The sequence below is a fragment of the Dendropsophus ebraccatus genome, chromosome 3 (assembly GCF_027789765.1).
Source record: "Dendropsophus ebraccatus isolate aDenEbr1 chromosome 3, aDenEbr1.pat, whole genome shotgun sequence".
Taxonomy (NCBI): domain Eukaryota; kingdom Metazoa; phylum Chordata; class Amphibia; order Anura; family Hylidae; genus Dendropsophus; species Dendropsophus ebraccatus.
The window spans coordinates 142,653,967-142,680,707 of record NC_091456.1 but is presented as its reverse complement, the minus strand read 5'-3'; the positions used below and the strand labels follow the sequence as shown (position 1 = coordinate 142,680,707).

Below are 26,741 nucleotides of genomic sequence, written 5' to 3'. Positions count from 1 at the left end.
TTCTGACACTATTTGAAATGAAATTTTCTTTTTTGCTGAAGTACCCTTTTAATGGACTGTAACTAGAGCTTATTTTTGGAGTAAGGCTTATATGAGCATATTACAAAAATCATGAAAAATAAGGCGTATTTCCAGCAGAAACACAGAAACAAATACAATGCACAAAAGGTTAGTTTTAAAGGCTAAACAATGCAATTTTATCAGAATGCAAAAATGCCGTGTGAACCTAGCCTAGTTCCTGTCGTAAAATATCAACTGTATGTATACAGCCCCTGATCCCCTACTCCTGTGTCCAGCTTTAAGCTTGAGCCATTATGAAGAAAATAAATGCTCTGCAGACTACAGTCTATTTTTTTTATTTATTTTTGTCACAATGCACGCAACTGGGGTCATGGTGGAAAACTTGTTGCGCTGTAAATACTAAACAGATCTATAACTCTGTCACAGTGATAAATATGCAAGAATTCCATCGATTGAATCTACTTTCTTGTTGAATGTGTTTTAAGTGGTAATGAGTCATGGTTCTGTCATCATCCTCCTATGTTTGCGTGGCCCTGTGCTCAGGGGAAATAGCAGGGTCACTACAGCCACCTGCAGATTGATTTTTACATTCACTTCAATTAAAACTCGTGGAGAGAAGCCCATCGATACAGAGCAGTAATGGGACCTCAAGGAATCCCTCTTTCATCCAGTCTTAGACAGATGCAGGCTTAGGAAAAATACACACAAAACCGGTAGTTTGGCAAAGTCTGACATTCTTTCAAATCTGGTGTGTTTGTGTGTGCCTTTTGTAATTGAGTTTTTACATCATGCACCCATTGTTTGGGCTATTGAAATGCAATAAAAGGAACATGACATTTACATAATAGATGATGAAGCAAACTTTCAACTAGGAGCAAATGTAAATCACAGAGGACAAAGGGGTTGTGGGAACATAATCAAGGGATACTCACCTGTCCCTATGCCCCCGCAGCACCACCATTTGCTGTCAGCCTTCAGTCTCATCTCCCAGCTTCCTGTGTCGTCACAATACGGCAGGAACCATCCACTCAGCTAGTCAGTGACTGCAGATGTGTCCTGCCTGAACTTGCTGACTGGCTGAGCAGGCATTTCTGAGTCAGGTTGTGACATTTCCAGATTCGGAGATTCAGGCTACCGGAGGGGACTATGAGGGGTGGTGTTACAGGGGCACAGGGACGGGTTATGGTGCCTTTACACAGAGAGATTTATCTAAAAGATTTTTGAAGCCAAAGCCAGGAATGGATTTGAAAAGGAGAGAAATCTCAGTCTTTTGACCTTTTCTCTTTTTATAGTCTGTTCCTGGCTTTGGCCTCAAAAATCTGTCACACAAATCTGTGTGTGTAAACGCAGCCTAAGTATCCCTTGATTAGTATGTTTCCACCACCCCCTGCCCTCTGTTTGTGTGCTTTTTAAATTTTTTTCCTGGAAAACCCCTTTGTGTAACGGCCCCTCCTTGAACTTGGCAACATTATACAGCTATTGGTTAAGAAATGTGGTAGTACTTTTGACCCTGAACACAAATATAGAAACGTAGCCTAAAGTTTTCTATTAATTGATTAGCAAATTATACCTGTTAGTGGTAGACTGAAAAATGCATCCACCATGATGACTTGTACAGGTATTGTTAGGTTGGATCCACAATGCGAATCTAGGCCTCTTTTACATGGGCCGTCATTCCTGTCTTACCCATACACTGAATGTTTGGAACTGGGGAGGGGTATGCTGCAGCCAGACAGCTTTGGTAGTGGATTTTCTTTGCAGGTCAGGCAGTGACATTTCACTCTTATCTCAGGAGATCCCCATACACTTTATAATGATAAAGTGTATGGGGACCCTTACTGCTGCTGATGTTTGATGAGCCATTACAAGGCTCGAATAACTGTGCAGCTCAGCCGCACCAACAATCTGGAGCGTTAACACCGGGCGATGTTTGGCTGATGGTGATAATATAAATGGTTGCACGAAAGATCCAATCTGATTGTTTTACACGGGCCAATTATCAGGAAAGAGTGTCCCTAGGAACAATATTTTCCCTATAATCAGTCCTTGTAAAAGGACCTTTATTCCCTATGCAAATGAGGCAGATTGGTGCACTGGGACTAACATGGCCTGTCCCTCCTAATGAAGATTGGGGTGGCGCCCTGCAGTGACATCACTCTGGTGGTCATCGCTGGTGGCGCCAGATAAATATTAATTAGAAGGGGCATGACTGCAATGGCAGATCAGTGCAGTGGTCCCAGTGAACCAAACCACCCCAATTGCATAGGGAAAAATTACAAATTTCCCCCCCAAAAAATTATCTTCATCCTGACCTGCCTGTGCGAAATTTCCGATTTAAAAAAAAAAAGTTAGCAACGTAGCAAAATAATAAAATGGAAACTAGTGAGGTGTAAACACAAAACACAATGTGAACTCCTGCTTTCCTTGAACCCTGAATGCCAGTGCTGTGTTGTTATACAGGGATGTGGATGTATAATTTATGCAACCTAGAGATAACCTGCAGATCACCTCAAGGCTTGAAATACAACTAAAATGACTTTCCTTATATTTCTTTACTCACTTCACCATCTGCCACCAGATGCCTGGGTTTGCAGATATCATATATTCTCTTAGGCATGTAGATGGAATTTGGTTGCAGATGGTAAAGAGCAGAAAGACATACGATAGAGTGTAATTTTTAGCATTTCAGTCACACAGTGAGTATTCTTTTTTTTTTTTTTTCTCTGAATGGAGACATGAGGGCATTATCGCAATACGAGGGCACAGAGGGCATTATTACTATATGGAGGCACAGGTGATATATTACTATATCGGGGCAAATAACTAATTGATTAACAATAACTTTGTATTGTTTCGAACATCCAATATGATATTTTTTAGTGCGCAGCCCATTTACCCAGCTGTGTTAAAGATCCCTGATTTAACATCAGCTTAAAGGGGAACTCCAGCAATCACATAAAGAAACGAAAACCATATACAGTAGGTACACTCACTGATCCCCCACTAATTGACCCCCTTTTCACTTGTCTACATTTTTCATAGACCCCGATTCAAACTTTTACAAATGATTCCAATTTTACATCATGGCACCCAGATGGGAAACTACATCTGTTGTTTCCCCGCCCTTGGCCGGGTGAACACTGTGTGATGTCAGTGGTGGGCAGTGGTTACAGATGAGGTGTTACAGCTTGCCTGGCAACAGAAGAGACAAAGATCATGTGACCTCTGTCTCAGAAGGGAGGGAAGGACACAGGAGCCAAAACAGAGTAGGCCAGGAAGTGAGGATTTTCAGCAGCTTCAGGGTGTGAGTCAGGATGTGCTGCAGACACATATAATGTAATAGAATAGAATATAAGCTCACATTATGGGTGGGGATTAAACGGGCTAAAAACTTTCTTAACTGTAGTTCCCCTTTAAATGTCATTGCTAATTGCTTAACACAACCGTATCCCCAATTATAGGAGGGTGTTTACACTTTAGCAACATTTTTTTTTTTTTTTGTTTTACCCCAAACCATACCTCTCCTCCCTCTGTCTATCACTGGGTTAAAGGGGTTATCCAGCGCTACAAAAACATGGCCACTTTTCCCCCTACTGTTGTCTCCAGTTCAGGTGTGGTTTGCAATTAAGCTCCATTTACTTCAATGGAACTGAGTTTCAAAACTTCACCCAATCTGGAGACAACAGTAGGGGGAAAGTGGCCATGTTTTTTTAGCGCTGGATAACCCCTTTAACTATTATATGATTGCTGGTTTAAAAGGTGGTCTGAAAGTGTCTATGTTTGGCACATTTGCAAATGTATATTGTTTTTCAATGGGAACACAATTTGACCATGATCTAAAGGTTTCAGGAAGCCTATAGGGTTCTTTTCTTACTCATCTTCTATATTTTTCTTTATACCACTTTTGCATTTTTTTTTACTGATGCCATCTGAACTATTGCATTTTTTTGTTGGTGAGGACTGTGATTTTATATTCACATGTGGTTGGTTTACTCATATCCACATTCGACAGCTTTGGTGATTATACTCCTCTTTACCTCTTGTCTGTAGGCCAACACTGCTTTATGCGGAGCATTCTGTACTGTACTGTATTTATGTTCTTTACCATGTGTACTACAATGAGCCTGAATATGTTTGTGATAAAAAAAAAATCTAGTCAGCTGTTCTCTAGATATAGCTAAAAAACAACTTTATGCAAATTTCGGTGCACAGGGGGCTGTCCAAAGTCCAACATTTCCTTGCTGGGTGGTTAAAATGGTGCACTTGGGGGCTTGGCTTTTCAAGAACACCCCCTTTATGAATATTCATACTCTAGCAGGGGAAATTTTCTTAACTTCATCCTCAGTGCAGTGCCTTTTTTTTTTTGCTAAATCCTTATTTTTATCAATAGTAAATGAGTAAATTAGGCTGTATGGTGCACTGTGTGTGTGTATGTGTGTGTGTGTGTGTGTGTGTGTGTGGTGGTACTACAGTCCTCAATGCCCCAATCCACCCAATCAGACCATTCCAGTTTTTGAATATTCATGCAGTGATGAGCCACTGGTGTGACAACCCTGCAGAGCGTCATGGATCGGGGCACTGAAGGCAGTACTCCCGCCCCCAGTGCACCAAACTACTTAATTGGCATATCGATTAAAGTAAAAATTTTGCAAAAAATGGCACCAAGGATAAAGGCGAGAAGATTACCTTCATTCTCAGCTTTCTGTGCTTTATGGGTACAAAACAACATGTTAGAATTTCCTTTAAGTATACATAGTAGGGCATAGTTAAAAATATGATTAACATAAAAAGTTGATTTGATCAGTGGTCATTTTCTGATTACACATTCCCTTTGATTAGATACTCTTCCTTTAAAATATATACACACACATTTATATACACTGAAAAGCTGTATTCAGGGTTGGTAAACTATAAGATGTTATATCTTAGATTTGCACATTTGTATACACTGAAAAGCTGTATACAGGGTTGGTAAACTAAGTTGTCATATCTTGTTCTTGTTACAGGTAAAGGCAGCTACTGGGGAGCAGGTATCTGCTGAAGATTTAGGAGGGGCAGATTTACACTGTAGGTAAGGTATCACATAGATTGACCTTATTTTGCTCACCAGCTTCATATGGCATCAGAATAAACATACAGGCTTTCTGGTTTACTGTTTATATGATTCTTATTACCCTTGGATTTTACGATGATATCCAGAAATAAACCATGCAGAATAATGCAATCTTCCTCTGATAATTTCCAGCATAAAATGGTGGCACATTTATAAGAGGTCCCCTGAACATTCATCGTAAAACACTATACAACACATTTGTCAATCTCAAGCAATCCACATTGTTGCATTTGGGGACATGTTGTAACTGATAGAAATTTGCATTAGATATTTAATTCATGGAAACGGTGATAATACAGTTGTTGGAGCCAAAATCATCTGACCAAGGCAGAACAGACCTCTTTCCTCAGTTATAAATGTATCTGTGCGTATAGCTGTTCTACTCTGACCCGTTCCTAGCAGTGACTTGTTTTATGAAGTCTGTTCTCAATACCTAGTTTGAGAACATTAGGTGCCATAATATAATATTAGGTAGTAATTCTTTTATATAGCCACATTCTTTTTATGCTCGGCAATTGTCTTGCTGTTTTTCTACACTTGAATTCGTAACTCTACTGTCGTCACCAGTAAATTCAATTACAAATTTGCCCTGAGCAATCTGTTGTGTTGTCCAGTTGCATGAAGGAATGTGCAGGACATGTTATACATTATTAATAGTGATCTCTTCTATAGCCAGAACCTTTCAGATATTGTTCCAGATCACAAAATCTCTTCTTCACAGTGTGGCCACCAGTCATCAGTAAATGTCTGTCTATCTCCCATATCATGCCTAATATTGTGTAAGCTCCCCCCATGCTAACAAAACACTTCTGATGTATCAAGACACAGACTCAATAAGATTCCTGAAGGTGTCCTATGGGATCTTATGGTCCTTTTTACACACACAGATTATCTGACAGTTTTTTTTAAAGCAAAGCCAGGAACAGACTGTTAACAGAGAACAGGTCATAAAGGAAAAACTGAGATTTTTCCTCTTTTTAAAATCCATTCCTGGCTTTGGCTTCAATAATCTGTTAAATATATGTGTGTGTAAAAGAACCCTTACACCAAGATGTTAGTAGGAGATCCTCTAAAGGAGAAGCCCCACCAAATGCAAAAAAAATGGAGGCAGGCAGGGGAGTGTCTGGAAAATATACTCAGCCACCTCCGTAGCGCCACTCCCAGGTCTCGCTGGTGGCCGCCAGATGTCTTTTTTTTTTACTGGAAACTGTGTATGTCACATACCCTGCTCTTCCAGCTACAACGTCACAGCCCATCAGCAGGCAAACCGTCACAGTGATTGCCTGCTCAGCCAGGCAGGGGTCCCCCGCATCAATCACTCAGTGGGGTACATGATTTTGCAGCTGGAAGAGCTGCAGAACACTGGCAGCTGTCAGCTGGACCTTGGAGCGGCACTATTGGGCACAAGGATAGGTAAGTTTACTTAGTTTTGTTCTCGCACCCTCCTGCCTTGGGACTTCTCCTGTAGGTTGGGAGGTGTGGCAACCAGGGAATGGATTTGTGTTTTTTCTACACATCCCAGGGATGCTCAGATAGAGAACTGGAGACATTGGAGATTTGTACAGGGGCAATGGTCATTGGCAGTAAGTGGGGAATAGCACTACCATAAAGGGGATTGTATTTAGTCTGTACAGTTTGTTTCGGTATGAGGTACATGTACATGGTGGTGAGAGGCAGAACACTGCCCAGAGCATCACATTGCCTTCTGTCGTCTTCCCCATGAAAGTTACAGGCATTAATCGGACTACACTGTATAGTGCTCCATAATCCAGTGCTTTTGTTCATCATTCCATTGTAGGCACTTTTGACAGTAGACATGGGTCATATTGAGAAGTCTGTGGCCATGCAGCCCCATACACAGCCAGCTACTTTGCACTGTGTGTTCTGACAATTTCTATTACAGCAAGCATGAACTTTTTTTTAGCTATCTTCAGTAGCCCTTCTGTGGGATCAGACAAGATGAACTAGCTGTTGCTCCACACACATCAATGAACCCTGGGCATCCATAACCCCATTAAAGTTCACATTTGTCCCTCCCTGGACCACTTTTGGACAGTAACCACAACAAACCAGAAATTACCTACAAGATCGTCTGTTTTGATGATCTGACCCAGTTGTTTGGCACCATCAGTTTCATTCTGGTCTTTATATTGGTACATGTTTCCTTCTTCCAACACATCAACATCAAAAACTTTCTGTCTAATATATTCCATTTCTTGACAGATGCCATTTCAAAGGGGAATTAACAGCAGGTTAGAAGACTCTAACTTGCTTTTTTGTTCCCAGGGAAACTGAGAATGAAGGTAATTTTCTTACCTGTATGACATTTTCAGTTTAATTAATATGTAAATGAGGTGGTTTGGTGCACTGGGGGTGGGACTACCGCTCTCAGTGCACTGTTCTGTCTGCCTGCTGCTTCCCCATGCATATAGAGGTGGCGCGCTACAGTGACGTCACTCCGATGCTGATCATTGCAGAGTGCCAGTTAAATATTCATAAAGTTGCAGCTGTTTTGGGGGGTGGGGTGTATGTGAATCGGTACACTGAAGGCTATAGTACCGCCCCCATTCCATCAAACCACCTAATTTACATATTTGTAAAAATGAAGATTTTATGAAAGCTTTGCTAAGGCTAAAGATGAAGGTAAGAAACCGACCTACAGTACATTCTTAGCATCCCCGACTCTGTGGGGACATAACAGCTTAGAGGTTAGAGTCTTCCAACCAGCTGTTAGTTTCCCTTTAAAAAGATATTCAATGTTACTTATTTGCCTTATCTGGGGCAAGTAGCCTGTAAATCAGCCCCAGACACACAGTCTATACAATTTTTATCATAAAATATTATAACCATGGATAAGAATTAGGCATATAATAGCTTAAACACAAAATAAAAATGTTTATTACGGTAATCTTATAAGTGAATGGTGTAGGAGTTTGTTCCTTGCTGTTTTCCTGTGCATGTCTTTTAATATTCATTTCTAGTTCCTAAATGGACTCTGTCCCTCAAAAAATCCCAAATAACCTTCAATTATCAGTAAATAGTTTAAAAGACATCAGGTCAGAGTCTGTAATTTTTATCTTTTTATTCTGTAGCATGCCCTCAGTGTAAGCCTGCAAACTGAGCGTGCTATCACATAAAGAGGACTACTAATCTCAGTGATATAATAGAGAGGACTACTTAGACTCCCAAGTTTGCAAGCTTATAGCAGGGGACTGCAAGTGAGTAGAAAGCTGAAAATTATTTACGTATTACTGTTTGTGGGGGAGGGAGAGTGACAGGATATGGATATCATAAAAATGGTTGCCAGCTAGGTCCTACCAGAGTGGTAACCTACTCACAGAGACACCTGGCCTGTCCATGCCTTGTATGTTTGGCTATTAAAAGACTTAATAAATATCAATTTACTTTATTAGTTCAAGCAAAGATGTAACTGACAGGGGTACTACAGTGCACTGATCCGCCCCGCTTGTCTACCACCTCCTCATGAATATTGAGGCGGCGCATTGCAGTGACATTACTTTAGTGCTAATGACTGCAGAGTGCCAGATAAACATTTATAAGGAAGCAGTGGGCACACAGAATAAAATAGGCAGTTTTAGAAGTATAAACACACATATTATTATTATTATCATCATCATCATTATCATAAATATTCTTACTTTAAATTAGAAAGTCTGGCGTTACTGACCACTATGCAGTAGATGACAGCCATGCCCTTCACTTGGCTCGGAAAGCAGTGAGAAGCCTAAACTATAAAAAGAATCTAGATGTAAGTTTCATATCATCTTCTCTTCATGTATTAAATTGTACATAGTTGGCAAAAAGTTTTTTTTTCCAAGGGCACTTGGATGAGTGGGCATAGTATGTGGGGTGTGGTCTATTGTGGGTGTGTTTTGCTGGTTTGTGGCTTGTCATCTGTGTTGATTTTTTTCGGAATATTCCCTATATTGCACTCATTGAATGTACCTTACAGTTAGGACCATTTATAAGCTGGGTGACCTCCATAATATTGAGTACAAGATGCTGGGAGGACTGGGTCACCTATATCATACTGACTACAAGATACTGTGAGAGTTGGGTGATCTCCATTATACTGAGTATAAGATGCTAGAAAGCTGGGTGACCTCCATTACACTGATTACAATACGCTGGTAAAAGCTTAGTGACCACATCATACGGAGTATAAGATGCTGGGAAAGCTAAGTGACCTCTATCATATTGACTACAAGATGCTGGGAAAGCTGGGTGACCTCCATCACACTGACTACAAGATTCTGGGAAAGCTGGGTGATCTCCATCATGCTGACTACAAGATGCTGGAAAGCTAGGTGATCTCCATGATGCTGATTACAAGATGCTGGAAAAGCTGGGTGACCGAGAGAAGACTGCACTTAGTGAGTTCTCTATTGGCTCTGTTACATGACTGAGATGGCCGCATAATGTAAGTTTATGAGACTGTTTTGCTCACATAGAGCAGGGATTGAGGCCCACATGTTGATAAGATTTTTGAAAACTACTACCTTCTCTCTCTGTATTTTCAGTGTGGAAATCTGCAACAATTCTTTTTGTGAATAATTATTAATATTAATTATTTGTATAGCGCAAACTGGTTCAGCAGCACTTAACATAGTCCCATAGCCCCATTAGGGCTCACAATCTAAATTCACCTATCTGTATGTTTTGGGTGTGGGAGGAAACCCAGGCAAACACAGAGAACGTACAAACCTCTTGCATGTTGCCCTTGGTGGAATTTGAACTCAGGACCCCAGCGCTGCAAGGCTACAGTGCTATGACTTTCAGCATTTTTTTTTTATTGCCATGTTTTAATTTACCTGATCTAGGTGACTGTTGAAAAGCCAGAAGATCCACTGTTTCCAGCAGATGAACTGTATGGGATTGTTGGTGACAATTTAAAGAAAAATTTTGATGTCCGAGAGGTAATAAAACTTAAAGGGGTATTGCTGTGAACCTAAACTATTTTATCCTAACATATATGCCATAAATGTTTTAAATGGAAATACTGCTTTAGGCTACGTTCACACAATTTAACTTTTCTATTAATATTAATAGAAAAGTTATGTTATACTGCAGTCAGAGGGAATCCTGGTCAGAGTGTATACACTTCGGCCGGGATCCCTAGCGGCCACATGAAAAACTAACATGTCAGTTTTGTGCGGCCACTATTCAATGAATAGCCGCCGCACAACACTAACAGTTCACATAATGGAGAGTGCGACAATGGTGAATTGGGATGCGCTCGCATCTCAATTTAGCACTAATGAAGTTCATCCAGCCAGTATTGAGGTATAAACTTTACTTACACCGGCCGTTCTGTGACACTGCCAGGCCACAGAACAGCCGGTGTTGCACGTAGTGTGAACCTGTCCTTAAAGGGAAACTATCAGCAGGTTAGATGATTCTAACCTGCTGGTGGCTCCCTATTGTGTACGGGGCGCTGAGGTGGAAGGTGTGTCTCTTACCTTCATTCCCATGCAGTTTTAATGTAGTATTCTGTCTGGTAAAGCTGTTTGGAGCACTGCCCAGCCCTTGGTGTTTCTTCCTTGCTTTATAAACCTGCAATGTTATGTGACTGAATCTGTATGCCTTACATTGTCCAGAGTACTTCAGAGCTCCTAACTAGGTGTGAAAATATCCTGCTGTTTTTTCAATTACAATCCCAATGGGGCAAGGCTAATATAAAAATGATTGAAATTAAGGTAGAAACAAAAAAAAAAAACTTGACATTTGGAAATCTGAAGCTTCATGTGCAGACAGAAATGTGTAATTTCATCTGTCTCGGCTGCCTCAATAACATGGAGAACAGCTATTGCCGGGCTTTCAAAGCATCAGTATGTTTTCTTCACAGCTCCCTATTAGTATTGCTGTCCGAGTAGACATACCCTGCAGGGAAGCTGTTCCTTACTGTGTTGTCTTAATTTCTGATATTATTAATTACACTCTTGTAGAAAGGGGGGGGGGGTTGTCTCAAAGCAGAAGTCAGTAATGAAAGGGGGGTCTAGAATGTACAGTGGCTTTGAACTACAAGTTCCTTTTACAATCTGGTTAATTTATTTCTGCCCAGTCGAAAAATAGATATCCCTGCCAAATAATTGGATAGATTTGAGCTTTAGTGAAAATCATGTTGAATTGAATGAAATCATGACTTAGGCTGGGTTCAGACTAGCCTCATTCAGATATATTTTTACGTCTATATTACTGCCAAGGGTCTGATGACCTGAACTGACACCTGACACACGACTTGCAACTGTAACACAACTATAAAAACACACCTGTTAGGCTAATTGTGTACTCATCCTGAACAATACCTCTAGCTCAGTACCTCAGCGGGGAAACAAGAAACTGCTTTTATTTCTCACATTTTGATAATCGTCTCTTTTGGACTTTGTTTAAGGTATTCATGAATCTTGTATGCATTTTGTCTGTGGGGATATGACATTGACACCAAGAGACAAGTGAAACTGGTGTTGCAACTAGAGATGAATGAACTTACGATAAGTTTTGGTTTCGTAAGAACCTAGACTATCGCCATTTGATTCCAGGGCTGCCTGGATACATCTGCTCTGGAATCAAGGGCTGCCTATGTGTTAATTCGCTTATCTCTAGTACTATAGGTTTCTCCAAAGAGTTTTTAATAAAGAAATATTAATAAAGTAAAAAATTTAGAATAAAAGTTGCCTTCAGCTGTTGGTGTATACACTACCGTTCAAAAGTTTGGGGTCACCCAAACAATTTTGTGTTTTCCATGAAAAATCACAATAGAGTCAAGACATTGACAAGGTTAGAAATAATGATTTGTATTAGAAATAACATTGTTTTTACATCAAACTTTGCTTTCGTCAAAGAATCCACCTTTTGCAGCAATTACAGCATTTCACACCTTTGGCATTCTAGCTATTAATCTGTTGAGGTAAGCTGGAGAAATTGCACCCCACACTTCTAAAAGCAGCTCCCACAAGTTGGATTGGTTGGATGGGCACTTCTGGCGTACCATACAGTCAAGCTGCTCCCACAACAGCTCAATGGGGTTCAGATCTGGTGACTGCGCTGGCCACTCCATTACCGATAGAATACCAGCTGCCTGCTTCTGCTGTAAATAGTTCTTGCACAATTTGGAGGTGTGTTTAGGGTCATTGTCCTGTTGTAGGATGAAATTGGCTCCAATCAAGCGCTGTCCACTGGGTATGGCATGGCGTTGCAAAATTGAGTGATAGCCTTCCTTATTCAGAATCCCTTTTACCCTGTACAAATCTCCTACCTTACCAGCACCAAAGCAACCCCAGATCATCACATTACCTCCACCATGCTTAACAGATGGCGTCAGGCATTCTTCCAGCATCTTTTCATTTGTTCTGCGTCTCACAAACTTTCTTCTTTGTGATCCAAACACCTCAAACTTGGATTCATCCTTGGATTCAGTATTCCTCTGTCCAATGTCTGTGTTCTTTTGCCCATCTTAATCTTTTTCTTTTATTGGCCAGTCTCAGATATGGCTTTTTCTTTGCCACTCTGCCCTGAAGCCCAAAATCCCGCAGCCGCCTCTTCACTGTAGATGTTGACACTGGTGTTTTGCGGGTAATATTTAATGAAGATGCCAGTTGGGGACCTGTGAGGCGTCTGTTTCTCAAACTCGAGACTCTAGTGTGCCTATCTTCTTGCTTAGTTGTGCAACGGGCCTCCCACTTCTTTTTCTACTCTGGTTAGAGCCTGTTTGTGCTGTCCTCTGAAGGGAGTAGTACACGGCGTTGTAGGAAATCTTCAATTTCTTAGTAATTTCTTGCATTGGAATAGCCTTCATTTCTAAGAACAAGAATAGACTGTCGAGTTTCAGATGAAAGTTCTCTTTTTCTGGCCATTTTGAGCGTTTAATTGACCCCACAAATGTGATGCTCCAGAAACACAATCTGCTCAAAGGAAGGTCAGTTTTGTAGCTTCTGTAACGAGCTAGACTGTTTTCAGATGTGTGAACATGATTGCACAAGGATTTTCTAATCTTCAATTAGCCTTCTGAGACAATGAGCAAACAAATTGTACCATTAGAACACTGGAGTGATAGTTGCTGGAAATGGGCCTCTATACACCTATGTAGAGATTGCACCAAAAACCAGACATTTGCAGCTAGAATAGTCATTTACCACATTAGCAATGTATAGAGTGTATTTGTTTAAAGTTAGGACTAGTTTAAAGTTATCTTCATTGAAAAGTACAGTGCTTTTCCTTCAGAAATAAGGACATTTCAATGTGACCCCAAACTTTTGAACGGTAGTGTAAAAAAAATTATATGTGATGTTTTACTCCACTTTTCCTCTGATTTATAGGTTATTGCTCGGGTTGTGGATGGAAGCAAATTTGATGAGTTTAAAGCACTTTATGGGGACACATTAGTTACAGGTATGGAAGACACTAGAGGCGACTGACAAGCCTAATTTACTGTAGATTAGTTGTATAAACTATTCCCTGTATGTGGGGGAAAATCTGCCTAACATCTAAAATATTAAAGGGGTATGCCGACCAGGACCCCCTTTTCTGAAATGCCCAGAGAGGGGGTTGGTGAAAACAATTACATCCACATAATTCCCCTTAATCCAGCGCTGCCACCCACATTCCGCTGCTCCAGTTTCCTGGTGTCCGGCGCTTCCTGGTCTGAGATAGGACTTGGCAGAGCCAATGGCTGAGTGGGCCTGCCAAGTCCCGTCTCAAACTAGGAAGTAACCAGACACTGGGGGACTGGAGTGGCACAAAGTGGGGGCAGCAGTGCTGGAGCTTGGGGGAGTAAGGTGAATGTAATTGTTTTCACCCACTGCCTTCCTGGGCATTGCAGAAGAAGGGATCTCAGGTGGAGTACTGCTTTAACGAAGGCTCTGTTCACATGGATGTTGTTGGTCTCCTTATAAAAACAGTGCCCACCACTGCATTCATTTTGATGGGAAGACTAGAGCTGCATGAACATCTTCTCTTTTAGTATGAGAACTTTTTAATGATAGATAGACCTAAATATTTAGAGCATCAGAGACTGATTCTTCATTAAGTCTATAGAGCCTGTCTCTTGCAGCGAGTGTGCCAAGCCAAGCACTCTTACTAGTGTGTACTAGTGATCAGTGGGGAACCGAACACCCAGACCACCGAAAGATTGAACCTATTGAAGTCTGTTACTTGTCAAAAGTTTACTTCACTTGTCCTGGTAACATAATACCATTGCATCAAATAAGTCTTATCATCAAACTTAATATAGGGATATGACTCAGGGATATAATTGTAGAGGGCAATACATTTTCATACTGTGCATATGCTTTGTGTGATATTCTTGTTTAAACTACATTTATTAAATGCATTCTCTTTATTACAAAGGATTTGCAAGAATATTTGGTTATCCAGTCGGTATTATTGGAAATAATGGCGTTCTTTTCTCAGAATCTGCAAAAAAGGTACTGCACAGAATGTACAATACTGACCTACTACAGCTGCTTAGAAAAATAAGCTGTTCAAAGGCTGCAATGCTGGTAGAACCCGAAGCAGTCAGCTACAATCGGAAAGTGGTTTGCAGACACATAGGCTCACATTTACTAAGAGAACTGAATCAAGTTTAAGAAAGAAGAAAGTAGAATCACACCTATTAATGGGCTTGCACAACTCATATAAATAGTCCTGTTCCTAGTAAACTAGAACCAAGCACCATTTTATTCATTATGGGGCTTTGTTAGGGCCCTAGCACACTATGGAAATCATGCGGATTTCGTGCTCGCTCCTGCTTGACTCTCCTCCCGTCCCATAGACTCTATTCTATGCTCGGGCGGATTCAGCTGTCCGCCTAAAGAATTGACATGTGACTTCTTTGGGCGGACAATGGAATCTGCCTGAACATAAAATGGAACCTATGGGACTGGCGGAGAGTCAAGTGGGGGTGTGAAAGACTTAATCAGCGGCAGGTTATCTACATGATTTCCTTAGGGTACTATTAAACGGAACGATAAGCGGCCGAATTGGCCCGATTCGGCCAATTATCGCTCCGTGTAATAAATGCAACGATCAGCCGATGACAACGATCATCGGCTGATCTTTGATATAGGTTAGACCCTATTTTCGTCGGGCGCCGACCGCGCACCGCTGTGTGTAATAGCGGTGCGTGGCCGGCGACTAACGATATACATTACCCATCCACATTCCAGGGCTGCTCCTGCCGTCCGCTTCTCCCAAGGTCCCGCGCGCGCTCTAGCTTAACAGAGGCCTGTCAGCTGATAGGCTGCTCAGCCAATCGCAGGCCGCGACGGTCCCGGCCTGTGATTGGCTGAGCGGCCTACCAGCTGACAGGCCGCTGTGAAGCTAGAGCGCGCACGGGACCCCGGGAGAAGCGGACGGCAGGAGAAGCGGCCGGCAGGAGCAGCCCTGGAATGTGGATGGGTAATGTATGCCAGTTTAGCAAGGGCTGCAAGGACATCGGTAACGATGTCCTTGCAGCTCTTGTCAAACGATTATCGGGCCGTGTAATAGACCCAGTAAACGAGCAACGATCTAGCAGATCGCTGCTCGTTTACAGGTATTATCGGGCCCTGCTCGGCCCGTGTAATACCACCCTTAGTGTGCAAGGGGGTGGGTGGGTGGCTGAATTCGTGCACCAAGGTAGCGCAATGTGCGCACCAAACAGCCTAATTAGTATATTTAAAAAAAACAGTTATTTCATAAAAAGGACACACCTGAGTGCGGTATTACAGGTATCATGTCCCCTTTTAGTTTCTGTCAGTAGGTTAGAATGCCCTAATCTGCTGATTGGTTCCATATAGGCATTAGATCACTGAGATGTCTCAATGTATCTTTAAAAGTAATTTCTCTTTACAAAACATATAATTCATACAATATAAAACTGCATTTTTTCAGCCCAAACCCCTTACTTCTGGGCATTTCTCTTTAAAATAGCAATCTTTAGTTCTGTGTCTAAAAAGAGTTTTCCGTACCAGTTGCCATGGCATAAGTCTCAAGGGTACTGGACAGCGCAGCAGACAATGTACAAAGACCAGCCCTTAAATGACAAATAGTATGTGCTATTGACTGGAGAACAATGTCACCCCACTTATTGTGCTGCTTTGTTCGCCGAACAGCTGTGTCGTACACCCACTGAAACTTTTATATCCTCTGTGTACCTGCCCTTTTACTGCAAATTTCATTTGCCAGTAGCGACTTCATCTGTCAGATCTATCAAAGCGCAGTGCACCTGTTTTATAAGTGATGCATGTTCTCATTAAGTTTGTTAGAACTGGAAGGAGCAGCTTAGTTTAACCCATTGTGTAAAACTCCCAGAATTTTACATCCCAGTTACAGGCAAGGCATACAGTAGGATGCTTATGTCCAGCATTTGCATTTGGCACTTCATTTTTGCGATGCTCACAATATTTTCTCATGTTTAATGGGAGAGATGTGATCTCCCACAGCATGACATATAGGTGAGTTATAGCTGATATGTACACCAACTCACAGCTGGGATAGTAAGGTACTAGCTAATATGGATTGTGAGAATAGATACTTTACTGTTAAGCGCTGTGCTATGGGCTTTGTATGTTACCTTTATAACTCATTTCTGTCACTAGTGAGATACATGCTTGTAATAACCTCAGCTATTATACAGGCTGTTACCTGAAACTGTATGATGCCGTATAATGTGATAGATTGTAATAATATCTCATCTCATTTTACAGGGAACACACTTTATTCAGCTGTGCTGTCAAAGAAACATTCCCCTCCTTTTCTTGCAGAACATTACAGGTGAGTATATTGTATTCACTTGCAATTTCTTGGTTATCTAAAGCTTAATTAGTAATTCAATATTCTCTATGTTATCACAAGTAATAGTTTATTTATATAGTGTTCACACATTCTGCAGAGCTTATTAGCCACATCTGTACCAGTCTCTATTCAGGCTCAATACCTGACTTCCAAACCTAAAGTTTCTCCAAAGTCTCTTGCCTGTTGAGACCTCCTAAGATTTACCACACCAGACCAATAGGCATTCTCACTGAGCCGACTATAACAAGATCTAATGACACCACTCCTGACTTCACCAATCCCTGTATATGTCTGTTTATTGGGTGCTATCGGTGGGCCTACCCCATTTCAGTTAGTAAAAGGATTTTACATCAGTACATGTCTTAAACTTACTCCATTCTGACCCCCATAATTTTTGTTTCCATCTATAGCGATGATCGAAGGCTAATTTTTTGTGCTATGATCTTTTGATTACTTTTTATTCCATGCAATGTGGTCCTATTAATATTGTGGAATCAGGATGCTAGGGGGGGTTGTGGCAAAGTATGTGAAAGGTTGCATAGAAACCGCAGGATCACAGTTCAGAGAGGAAACCAGGAAATTAATAGATATATTGGGGAGGGCGGGGTTAAAAAAAAACTTTTACTAACTTTGCTTTGCGGGACAACTACGTTTGTGCATGGATTTACTGTTCGGACGCATGTTCCTTATTAAATTTGTCAGCTATGCCCCAAAATGTATCTTAAGGGGCATTCACAAGTCCGCAAACATAATAAATGTGTTGCTTATTTAATGCGACACTACTTTGACACATGCGGTGCCAAAATCTAGCATAGCAAGCATAGTAAATGTGGGCCACCTTGTCTACAGCTGCTCTGTAAACTTAAGAACAAAAAGGCAAATTTGGTCAGCTCTCCTAGAACACCATTCACACTAGGCAGGAGCACGTTGCTATGGCTGAAGTTGCAAACACACAAAAACACAGAAAAATGCAACAACTCACCGCAATGGCAAGATACAGACCCACTACAGACATGAAAATCAGCCCCCCCCAACTGCCAAAAAAAACTTCCACAAAAATAATGAGGCTCTTCGTTACCATTTGAAAATGTGTAAACTACCCCACCACGTTACGGTGGCCTCATACCGGGGCAGTCCCACACTGTACTATGGCCTCTTCATGGCATAAAATACGATATAAGATGCAAGATATGTCTTAAAACGGCAAAAGTAATTACACCACCTGTAAACTTAAAGGTCTGCATGGTAACATGCTCCAAACTAGGGATGGTCCGAACCCGCCGAGGTTCAGGTTCGGCTGAACCCGAACGCTTGGCATCGGATTACCGCTGTCTGCCAGCTCCGTGCAGCGGGCGGATACAGCGGGAGGACCGCCTGGAAAACTGGGATACAGCATATGGCTATGGCTGTATCCCAGTTTTCCAGGCGTTCCTCCCGCTGGATCCGCCCGCTGCACGGAGCGGGCAGACAGCGGTGATCATTGCGGATGGTTCGGGTTCAGACTCCAGCACATCGTAACACAGCATTACTCTCTCATTTTAATTCATATCTAATTTTAAAGGGAACCTGTCACCCCCCGTGCCGGGGATGACAGGCTCCCGACCCCCCGCTACAGCCCCCTATACTCACCTGATCCCGCCGGGTCCCGCTTCTGGATCCGGTCAGGTCACAGAGATATCAGCCGCTGCAGCCCGGCGCGCGCGCGCTGAGAGGTGAGTCCAACGCTCATAGAAAATGACGCATTCTGTTAAATCCGTCACTCTCTATGAGCGTTGGACTCATCTCTCAGCGCGCGCGCCGGACTGCAGCGGCTGATATCTCTGTGACCCGACCGGATCCAGAAGCGGGACCCGGCGGGATCAAGTGAGTATAGGGGGCTGTAGCGGGGGGTCGGGAGCCTGTCACCCCGGCACAGGGGGGTAACAGGTTCCCTTTAAGCATCACTGTTATCTATAATAACTTTTGACATGTCATTCAGACATGTTGAAAGTTTGAATAACACTGGGTCTCGGTCCCATTAAAAAAGGCATTGTGGTATGGTTCTGCTGGAGCGTGGCCTAAAAACACAGCTGTAGCTCACTGGTTTATATAGTGCTGACATATACTTTAGCAATCTATTCATTTACATTGGTCTTGTCGTCAGTAACCTTACAGCATATTACTTTTTTCTGGTAGATGCACTGGCTTGCATCATCTTGTGGTTGATGAATAAAACCCTTTGTAGATGACAGCTGTCCCTCCCGACTATATTTTGGGCTAATTAAAACAATATACTGAGGAATTTCTGACGTAATAGACCAGTGTCTTCAAGTCTATTGAAATGAAACTTCTCATTGATGGGATTGTCAGTACAGCTGAGACCCTATCTGGTGTAATAAGAGGATAGTGAACCTGAAGCTTCATGCACACAGGCATATGAAAATACACTTTTAATATTGCACTCAGTTTTCCACACTGATTACAATTTTCTTCATTTCTTCTTAGGCTATGTTCACACACTATTTTTGGTCACCATTTTGCAACCAAAACCAGGAGTGGATTGAAAACACAGAAAGCCTAAGTTCACACACTGTTGAAATTGAGTGAATGGACGCCATTTATTGGCAAATAATAGATGTTATTTCAAAACAACGTCCGTTGTTTTAAAATAACTGCAGTTTGCCATTAAATGGCGGCCATTCACTCAATTTCAACAGTGTGTGAACATAGGCTTTCTGTGTTTTCAATTCACTCCTGGTTTTGGTTGCAAAACACTGTGTGGGAACATAGCCTTAAAGGGGTTTTCTCACCACAGACCCCTTCTGTAGACTAACAGTAACTGCTAATTAGGTCCGTTCCTGCACAAAACCAATATTTTTCTTCTATTGCTATACTTGTTGTTTCAGGTTTCATGGTTGGTCGAGAGTATGAAGCAGGAGGTATAGCCAAGGATGGCGCTAAAATGGTAACTGCTGTGGCCTGTGCCAGTGTTCCCAAAATTACTGTAATTATTGGAGGCTCCTATGGTGCCGGGAATTATGGGATGTGTGGTAGAGCTTACAGGTTAGTGTTTCCAACTATACATTTTGATTGGCTAGAAGAGGCAGCCTGACCAACTCACTGCCACCTTTACCATTACACTTTAGGAAGCTAAAACAATGTTGTGTCTTCTTCTTTCAGTCCCAGGTTCCTTTATATGTGGCCTAATGCTCGTATATCAGTGATGGGTGGGGAACAAGCTGCTACTGTATTAGCAACTATTGCTAAAGATCAGAAAGAAAGGGAGGGAAAATCGGTAAGAAGCTCAATGTTTTCTTTTGTACAATAGCTGATTTTCTTGTGTTACTTAAAACTGATGTGAGTCCACTAACAATAGTATTCTACATAATAAGAGCGCTTCTGTCTGTGCCCAGTTGCAGAAAATGAGCTAACACTTCTGTAGGGTTGTCATCCATATCACATAAGTGGCAGATTTGAGAAACCTATGTGGATTCTATACTATATGGCCAAAGTATGTGGACTCCTGACCATCACACCTATATGAGCTTGTTGAACATCTCATTCCAAAACCATGTTCATTAATATGGAGTTGTGGCTGTAATGACCTTCGCTCCTCTGAGATGGCTTTCCAAAAGATTTTAACGTGCATGTGGGAGTTTTTTTTCCCATTCAGCCAAATGAGAATTTGTGAGGTCTGACACTGATGTGGGATGTATCTCTGGCTTACAGTCAGCGTTCCAGTTAATTTGATATGGTTGAGGTCACTCATGCTTTTCCGTGCCACCATATCTTCAAGGATCTTGCTTTGTGTACTGGGGCAAAGGCCTGCTGGAACGGTAAAGGAACTCCCCTGGAACGGTAAAGGAACTCTCTTTAGTTGGGTCATGTGACCTTATGGAGGGGAAGGGAAATAGGCAAAAAATATCCCATTACTGATGATTATTATACAGCTTCTGTCACAGTAATAATGACCGTTTACATACAGTCTATTAGCTTATTTACAGATATATAGAGATGGAAATTATTACACTGTCCATCCAGCAGGCAAAAATGGTACGGATGATAACCTTAGGATACCGTGATGTAATGGTACTTGGCTTACAAATATGGACTCTGTTCCATGAGTCTCCTTATGAATGCCATATAATAGTAAGTATATAAAATGGCAGTAGATCACTGCTAGTGTTCAGTGGACCTGTCAAACTGTTCAGGTTCTGCAACGTTCTCTGAACCTTGACGCTCAGCATTTGATTCCCCCATGGATACCTAGAAAACATGGATACAGCCTACTGCTAAGCCAATGGGGTCTTGGAAGACTTAAACAACAGACTTAGGGCCGCTTATTCTCAATGGAAAATTCTGCACACACTTGAATCTCCATCATTATTTTGCTGGTCATATCGGTTCATTCATGACAAGTATCCCTACGTATCATGCACTACTAATTGGGGTAAAAAAAGGTTCCGGAGTATAGGCCATGTGCAGACAATAGAAATAAGTTCTCTGTAGTACATTGTATTATTGCACTAGACATATGTGTCCGTTCTCTTGAAGTGGGCTCTCTTGTACCGGTAGTGTGAGTCATTAGCGTGTAGTAATGGAAGAAGATGCTTGAAACTAGAATGAGGTATTTTTAGGGATCTGTAATGAAAATGTATTGTAAGTTTGGAAATCTGTAGTGAGTAATGCAGCAGAGGAGGGCATCAGTAATGCAGCAGAGGAGGGCATCAGTAATGCAGCAGAGGAGGGCATTATTACTCATTTGTATATCACTTCACATATGAGTGCAACAGCTCCAGAAGCTCAGAAATTGCACAAAGCGACTAGTGGCGATGGTAACTTTAGCACAACCCTTGCAAATACTAATGTGTGTCTAACAAGACTGGCTTTATACACCTGTTTGCAATGGACATAGGTGCAATTACAGTACTCATGGTTACTACTTATGGTGCGTTTACACGGAACAATAATCGTTCGAATTTTCACAATAACGATCACATTTGAGTGATAATAAACTCGTGTAAACACAGCGAACGATCAAGCGAGAAATCATTCATCTTGGTCTTTCAACATGTTCTCAAATCGTCGTTGGTCATTCGCTAAAAATTCACAGATCGCTTCGTGTAAACCAGTGCTTTTCAATACCAGCCCTCAGGCCTCACCAACAGGTCATGTTTTGAGGATTTCCTTAGTATTTCACAGGTGATATAATTATACTCAGTGCATCAGGTGTTAGCACAGGTGTTCTTTGTATGGGAAATCCTCAAAACATGACCTGTTGGTGAGGTCTGAGGACTGGAATTGAGAAGCCCTGGTGTAAACAGTCTTTAAAAGATTCACCCTATGTGTGAGATGGGCTTAAGTGATCTTAAAAACAATTGCAATAACAATCTTTCTAACGGTTTTTCTAACGATTTATTCTTCTAAACGCTGATCGTTATAAAAACCAAATTGTTGCTTCAAAATCGTTAAACAATCAATTGGGCAAATTATCGCTTCGTGTAAACGGACCATTAGGGATCTATGTTGAAAATTTACTGTAATGTTGTGGCCTAAGTTTGTCTAAGCCATTAAAAACTAATATTCATTAGCTCATATTGTTGTCTTATGAATGAAATGAGAGATTTGGTTGAACAGGTCACCAGGTCAACAGGTTTGGTTAAGGACACCCTGAAATGGAAAAAAATGTTAGTGGTTATTTTAAGTTAAGAATGTTGATTCTGCAGCCTTCATTTTGTCACTGATTTTTAGTTATTCCGTTTGCAGGTAGCTTCTAGGCTTAGGATTTTTCTTGTGTATATGGGGCCTGAGTGTTCTAGGATTCAGAGATTTGCCGACGAGTGAGCTTTTTAAGTATACGTTTCCCCCCCAGTCTGAGCACATTACAGTAATAAAAAACTATTTAAAATACCCCTTCTACTGTAATACGGATGTGTTAGTGTGGAAGCAGTGTTACGCCTTTGAAGAACAGCATAATGGAAGCATGGAAGTTCTGGTATAAATATAAAGAACATTATAATTAGACTTTTATCTATCAGTATCTAAACTCGGTTGTTGCTTTGTCAGCCTGTGACAGTAATATGATATTAGACTGAACATTAAAGTCATTATGTGAGATTATAGCTAATGGTGAATAGTCTACTTGTAATTGTTTGCCCGGGGGCCATGTTCTGTATGACATCAAAATTATGTTTGTGATATAAAATGCATCACTTTGATTCATTACTTTCTGTTATGATGCCAGTTTTCAGCAGAGGAAGAAGCTGCCCTTAATGCTCCAATAATCAAGCGATTTGAGGAGGAAGGGAACCCATACTACTCCAGTGCAAGGTGAGATGATGTGTAGACACTGATATTGCTTAGTACACTAACACAAATTTACAGTCCCAGCAATACTAAGCATCAGCCCATTTTTGTTTTTTTTTGTTCTCTGGAAAAATGTATGCCACTGTCACTAAATTTCAAAGAGTAATGCTTACATTCTAATAAAATCAATTATCTTTAAATGGGTTGTTCAGGTTTAGAAAAACATGGCTATTTCCTTCCAGACGCAGTACCTTCCCTGTCCTCAGTTTGGATGTGGTTTTGCAGCAAAGTTCCATTAAAGTGAATGGAGCTGAATTGCAATACCACAAACAACTTGGGGGCAGGGGTGGTGCTGTTTTTGCAAGAAAGTAGACATGCTTTTTATAAATCTGGATTACCCCATTTAAATTTCATCTTAAATGTGAAGTGTCAGTCCTATGTTACCCTACTGCTCAATCTTAAGATACATGTCTGCATGCTTTGTGATACAGTTGCCAAGGTCAAATGTATGACACAAATGAGTGTTATACGCTGATCCTGTTAATTAGAATAGGACCCCTATGTACAATACAGACCAAAAGTTTTCTGTATTTTCATGACTATGAAAATTGTAGATTCACACTGAAGGCATCAAAACTATGAATTAACATGTGGAATTATACAGTATACTTAACAAAAAAAAGTGTGAAATAACTGCAAATATGTCTTATATTCTAGGTTCTTCAAAGTAGTTGCCTTTTGCTTTGATTACTGCTTTGCACTCTTGGCATTCTCTTGATGAGCTTCAAGAGGTTGTCAACTAAAATGGTCTTCAAACAGTCTTAAAGGAGTTCCCAGAGATGCTTAGCACTTGTTGGCCCTTTTGCCGTCACTCTGTGGTCCAGCTCACCCCAAACCATCTTGATTGGGTTCAGGCCTGGTGACTGTGGAGGCCAGGTCACCTGGTGTAGCACCCCATCACTCTTCTCCTTGGTCAAATAGCCCTTACACAGCCTGGAGGTGTGTTTGGGGTCCTTGTCCTGTTGAAAAATAAATGATAGTCCAACTAAATGCAAACCGGATGGAATAGCATGCTGCTACAATCTACAATTTTCATAGTCATGAAAATACAGAAAACTCTTTGAATGAGAAGGTGTGTCCAAACTTTTGGTCTGTACTGTATATCCCACTTGGTGTTGTATGGTAACCCTGGGAATTGTACCACCTAGCATACAGTTGCCTCTCTCTACACCTAACCTAAAGATCAGATGAGAGGTTAACATCAGATTGACACTTTATGTATATTTGTTTCCCATTTTAGTTTTATAGCATATACACAGAAACATTACATGCCTGATTTAAAGGGATTCAATGTCATAGATTTAAATGAAGAGAACTGCACATTACCTCTACATTTAGTCTCCTTCAATATGTGGCATTGACTTGAACATGGGACTAGAAGTGAGGCACCAGGTTATGATACATTTATAGCCTATCCTGTGACCAGACCATAAACGTCTGGATGGACTCCCAATGCAGGTCTACGGGGCTATCCAGGTCGGATAGGCAGAGAGTGGGAAGACGAGCGCACGGCAGCATGTTTGTCTCCCCAATGCTTATTCTGATTGGCTCCAGTCTGAACACTCTCTGTGGCATGTCAAAAAATTTTTTAATGACAGGTACACATTAAAGGGAATGCATCAGCAGGTTATCATAACCTGCTGATAGATCCTAATGGAGGAAGCTACAATGAGGAATACGCTACCTTTACCTTAACACTCTATTGTCTTTATTATTTGTTTTATTATTATTGAGGTCTGGCCGAATATTCATTAAGGAAGGGGGGGGGGTATTGCTAGAGGAGTGAGCAGGCGGCCAATTTGGTGCACTTACAAGGGTAAGGTACCACCACCAGTATTTAGTTCCCCACTTACTTTGAATTGTAATTATAGATATTACTTTACATACATCTAGTGTACTTTATATTGATTTACTAGTTAATCTGCCTTGTATAATGTATATGTTAGGTTGCCTCATGCAAGTTCCTCATGATCTAATAGATTTCATTCTTCTTAATAATACTGCAGTCGGTACAGCAATCAGTATTTTTTCACTTGTGCTTAAGACATCCATTCCAGTGAGAGCTGTGTCTTCAAGGAATACTATTTTGACTCTCTGACTACTTTTTGGAGTGGTGGGTAGAATTATTTATGGTAGCACACCAAAACCGATAGAAGATAACAGAATGCTTGTTTTAGCACTTTTCTTTCTATCTCTTGCTCAATGTGTTGGCACAGTGTTTGCATGTCTTGTAATTATAAATCAGATTAGAAGCAGACGTTCATTGAACGGCCTGTATTTATGAGAGTCATTAGGGGCCTCCTGTAGCATTTATCACTCTGCCTACATTTCTTTACATTGGCTCATTGATCAATTTCGCCCACTTACATTTCTATTTCAAAGGGTGTCTGGGTCCATGCAGTGCGGGGCACAAGATTTAGTATTCAGTATTCAGTCATGATCATGAAATAACTAATATTTTATCAGTCTTTGAATTCTTTTGCTATGCTGCAAAACAAAAAATCAGTCCTCCCAACAAATGAAATACAGTACAGGTGCCTATGTGTTCTAACTACAGTAAATAAAATTGTAGGATAAATGGAAACTTCTTTTTTTATTATTATTTCATTATTGGTATATTTTCTATACATATGAGGTTCTATGAGGCCGCATTATTATGAAATTGTTTGAGTATTTAGAGTTGCATCGGTATAGTCTTGATAATGATTATCAATCTTTTCTCTTCATTTTGTGTGTCTACAGGTTGTGGGATGATGGGATTATCGATCCTGCTGACACCAGACTTGTTCTAGGACTGAGTCTCAGTGCAGCTTTGAATGCACCAACGCAGAAGACTCAGTTTGGAGTTTTTAGAATGTGATTGACTCCAGATGTATTGTGTTCACTACAGAAACAATGTGATCTTTCTAATGTGTTCTGTTCCTGTAAAATAAAACTTTTTATACAACACTCACTGTCAGTTCCATTTTTATGATAATTATTAGTCATTGGTGCCTTTTGGAAACAGCTAAAAGGAAATTACTTGGTGGTCATACACATTACATAAATATTGGTCAAACCTGTCTGTTTCAGTGGGACTGGCCAACCATTTAAAGGGGTGACCCAACTCTTCATTGTTGGAGGAGGGGGTATCCTGGTGTGTTGATTTTCAACCTACCCGGACCTTTTTATCTCTCTAAAGTCCAGCCGCCGCCAAGGATGTCTGGAAGCGGCTTACTCCTCCCCCCCCCCCAATAAGATCACATGCATGCTTGCCAGGTGTATGGGCAAATGAGGCAAGGAATGTTTGTCTGATGGTAATCTTACGTGTCTTGTCACTGTATAGTTCACTTTTCAACCCTTTGATAGCTAGGAATTAGAGATGAGTGAACCGGGTTGCGATTTGCAGCAGCTGCAGAGATCCATTGCACATGCAGGATGTACAGTTGGTACACTTCTTATATGGCATAATTCTATAACATGCTCAGTC

General features: G+C 41.1%; 1 protein-coding gene across 1 annotated transcript in view; it reads left to right on the top strand.

Annotated features, from left to right (window-relative positions):
* MCCC2 (methylcrotonyl-CoA carboxylase subunit 2) overlaps window positions 1-26,221 on the top strand; it is a 37,289-nt gene extending 11,068 nt beyond the window's left edge. The window contains exons 8-17 of the mRNA XM_069962826.1: window positions 5,028-5,092; window positions 8,804-8,903; window positions 9,976-10,071; window positions 13,471-13,543; window positions 14,501-14,577; window positions 16,840-16,906; window positions 19,813-19,969; window positions 20,087-20,201; window positions 23,151-23,236; window positions 26,015-26,221. Coding sequence (XP_069818927.1) covers window positions 5,028-5,092; window positions 8,804-8,903; window positions 9,976-10,071; window positions 13,471-13,543; window positions 14,501-14,577; window positions 16,840-16,906; window positions 19,813-19,969; window positions 20,087-20,201; window positions 23,151-23,236; window positions 26,015-26,132 — 954 coding nt within the window. The 3' untranslated portion in view covers window positions 26,133-26,221. The remainder of the gene's footprint in view (window positions 1-5,027; window positions 5,093-8,803; window positions 8,904-9,975; window positions 10,072-13,470; window positions 13,544-14,500; window positions 14,578-16,839; window positions 16,907-19,812; window positions 19,970-20,086; window positions 20,202-23,150; window positions 23,237-26,014) is intronic.
* Window positions 26,222-26,741: the final 520 nt, after the last annotated feature.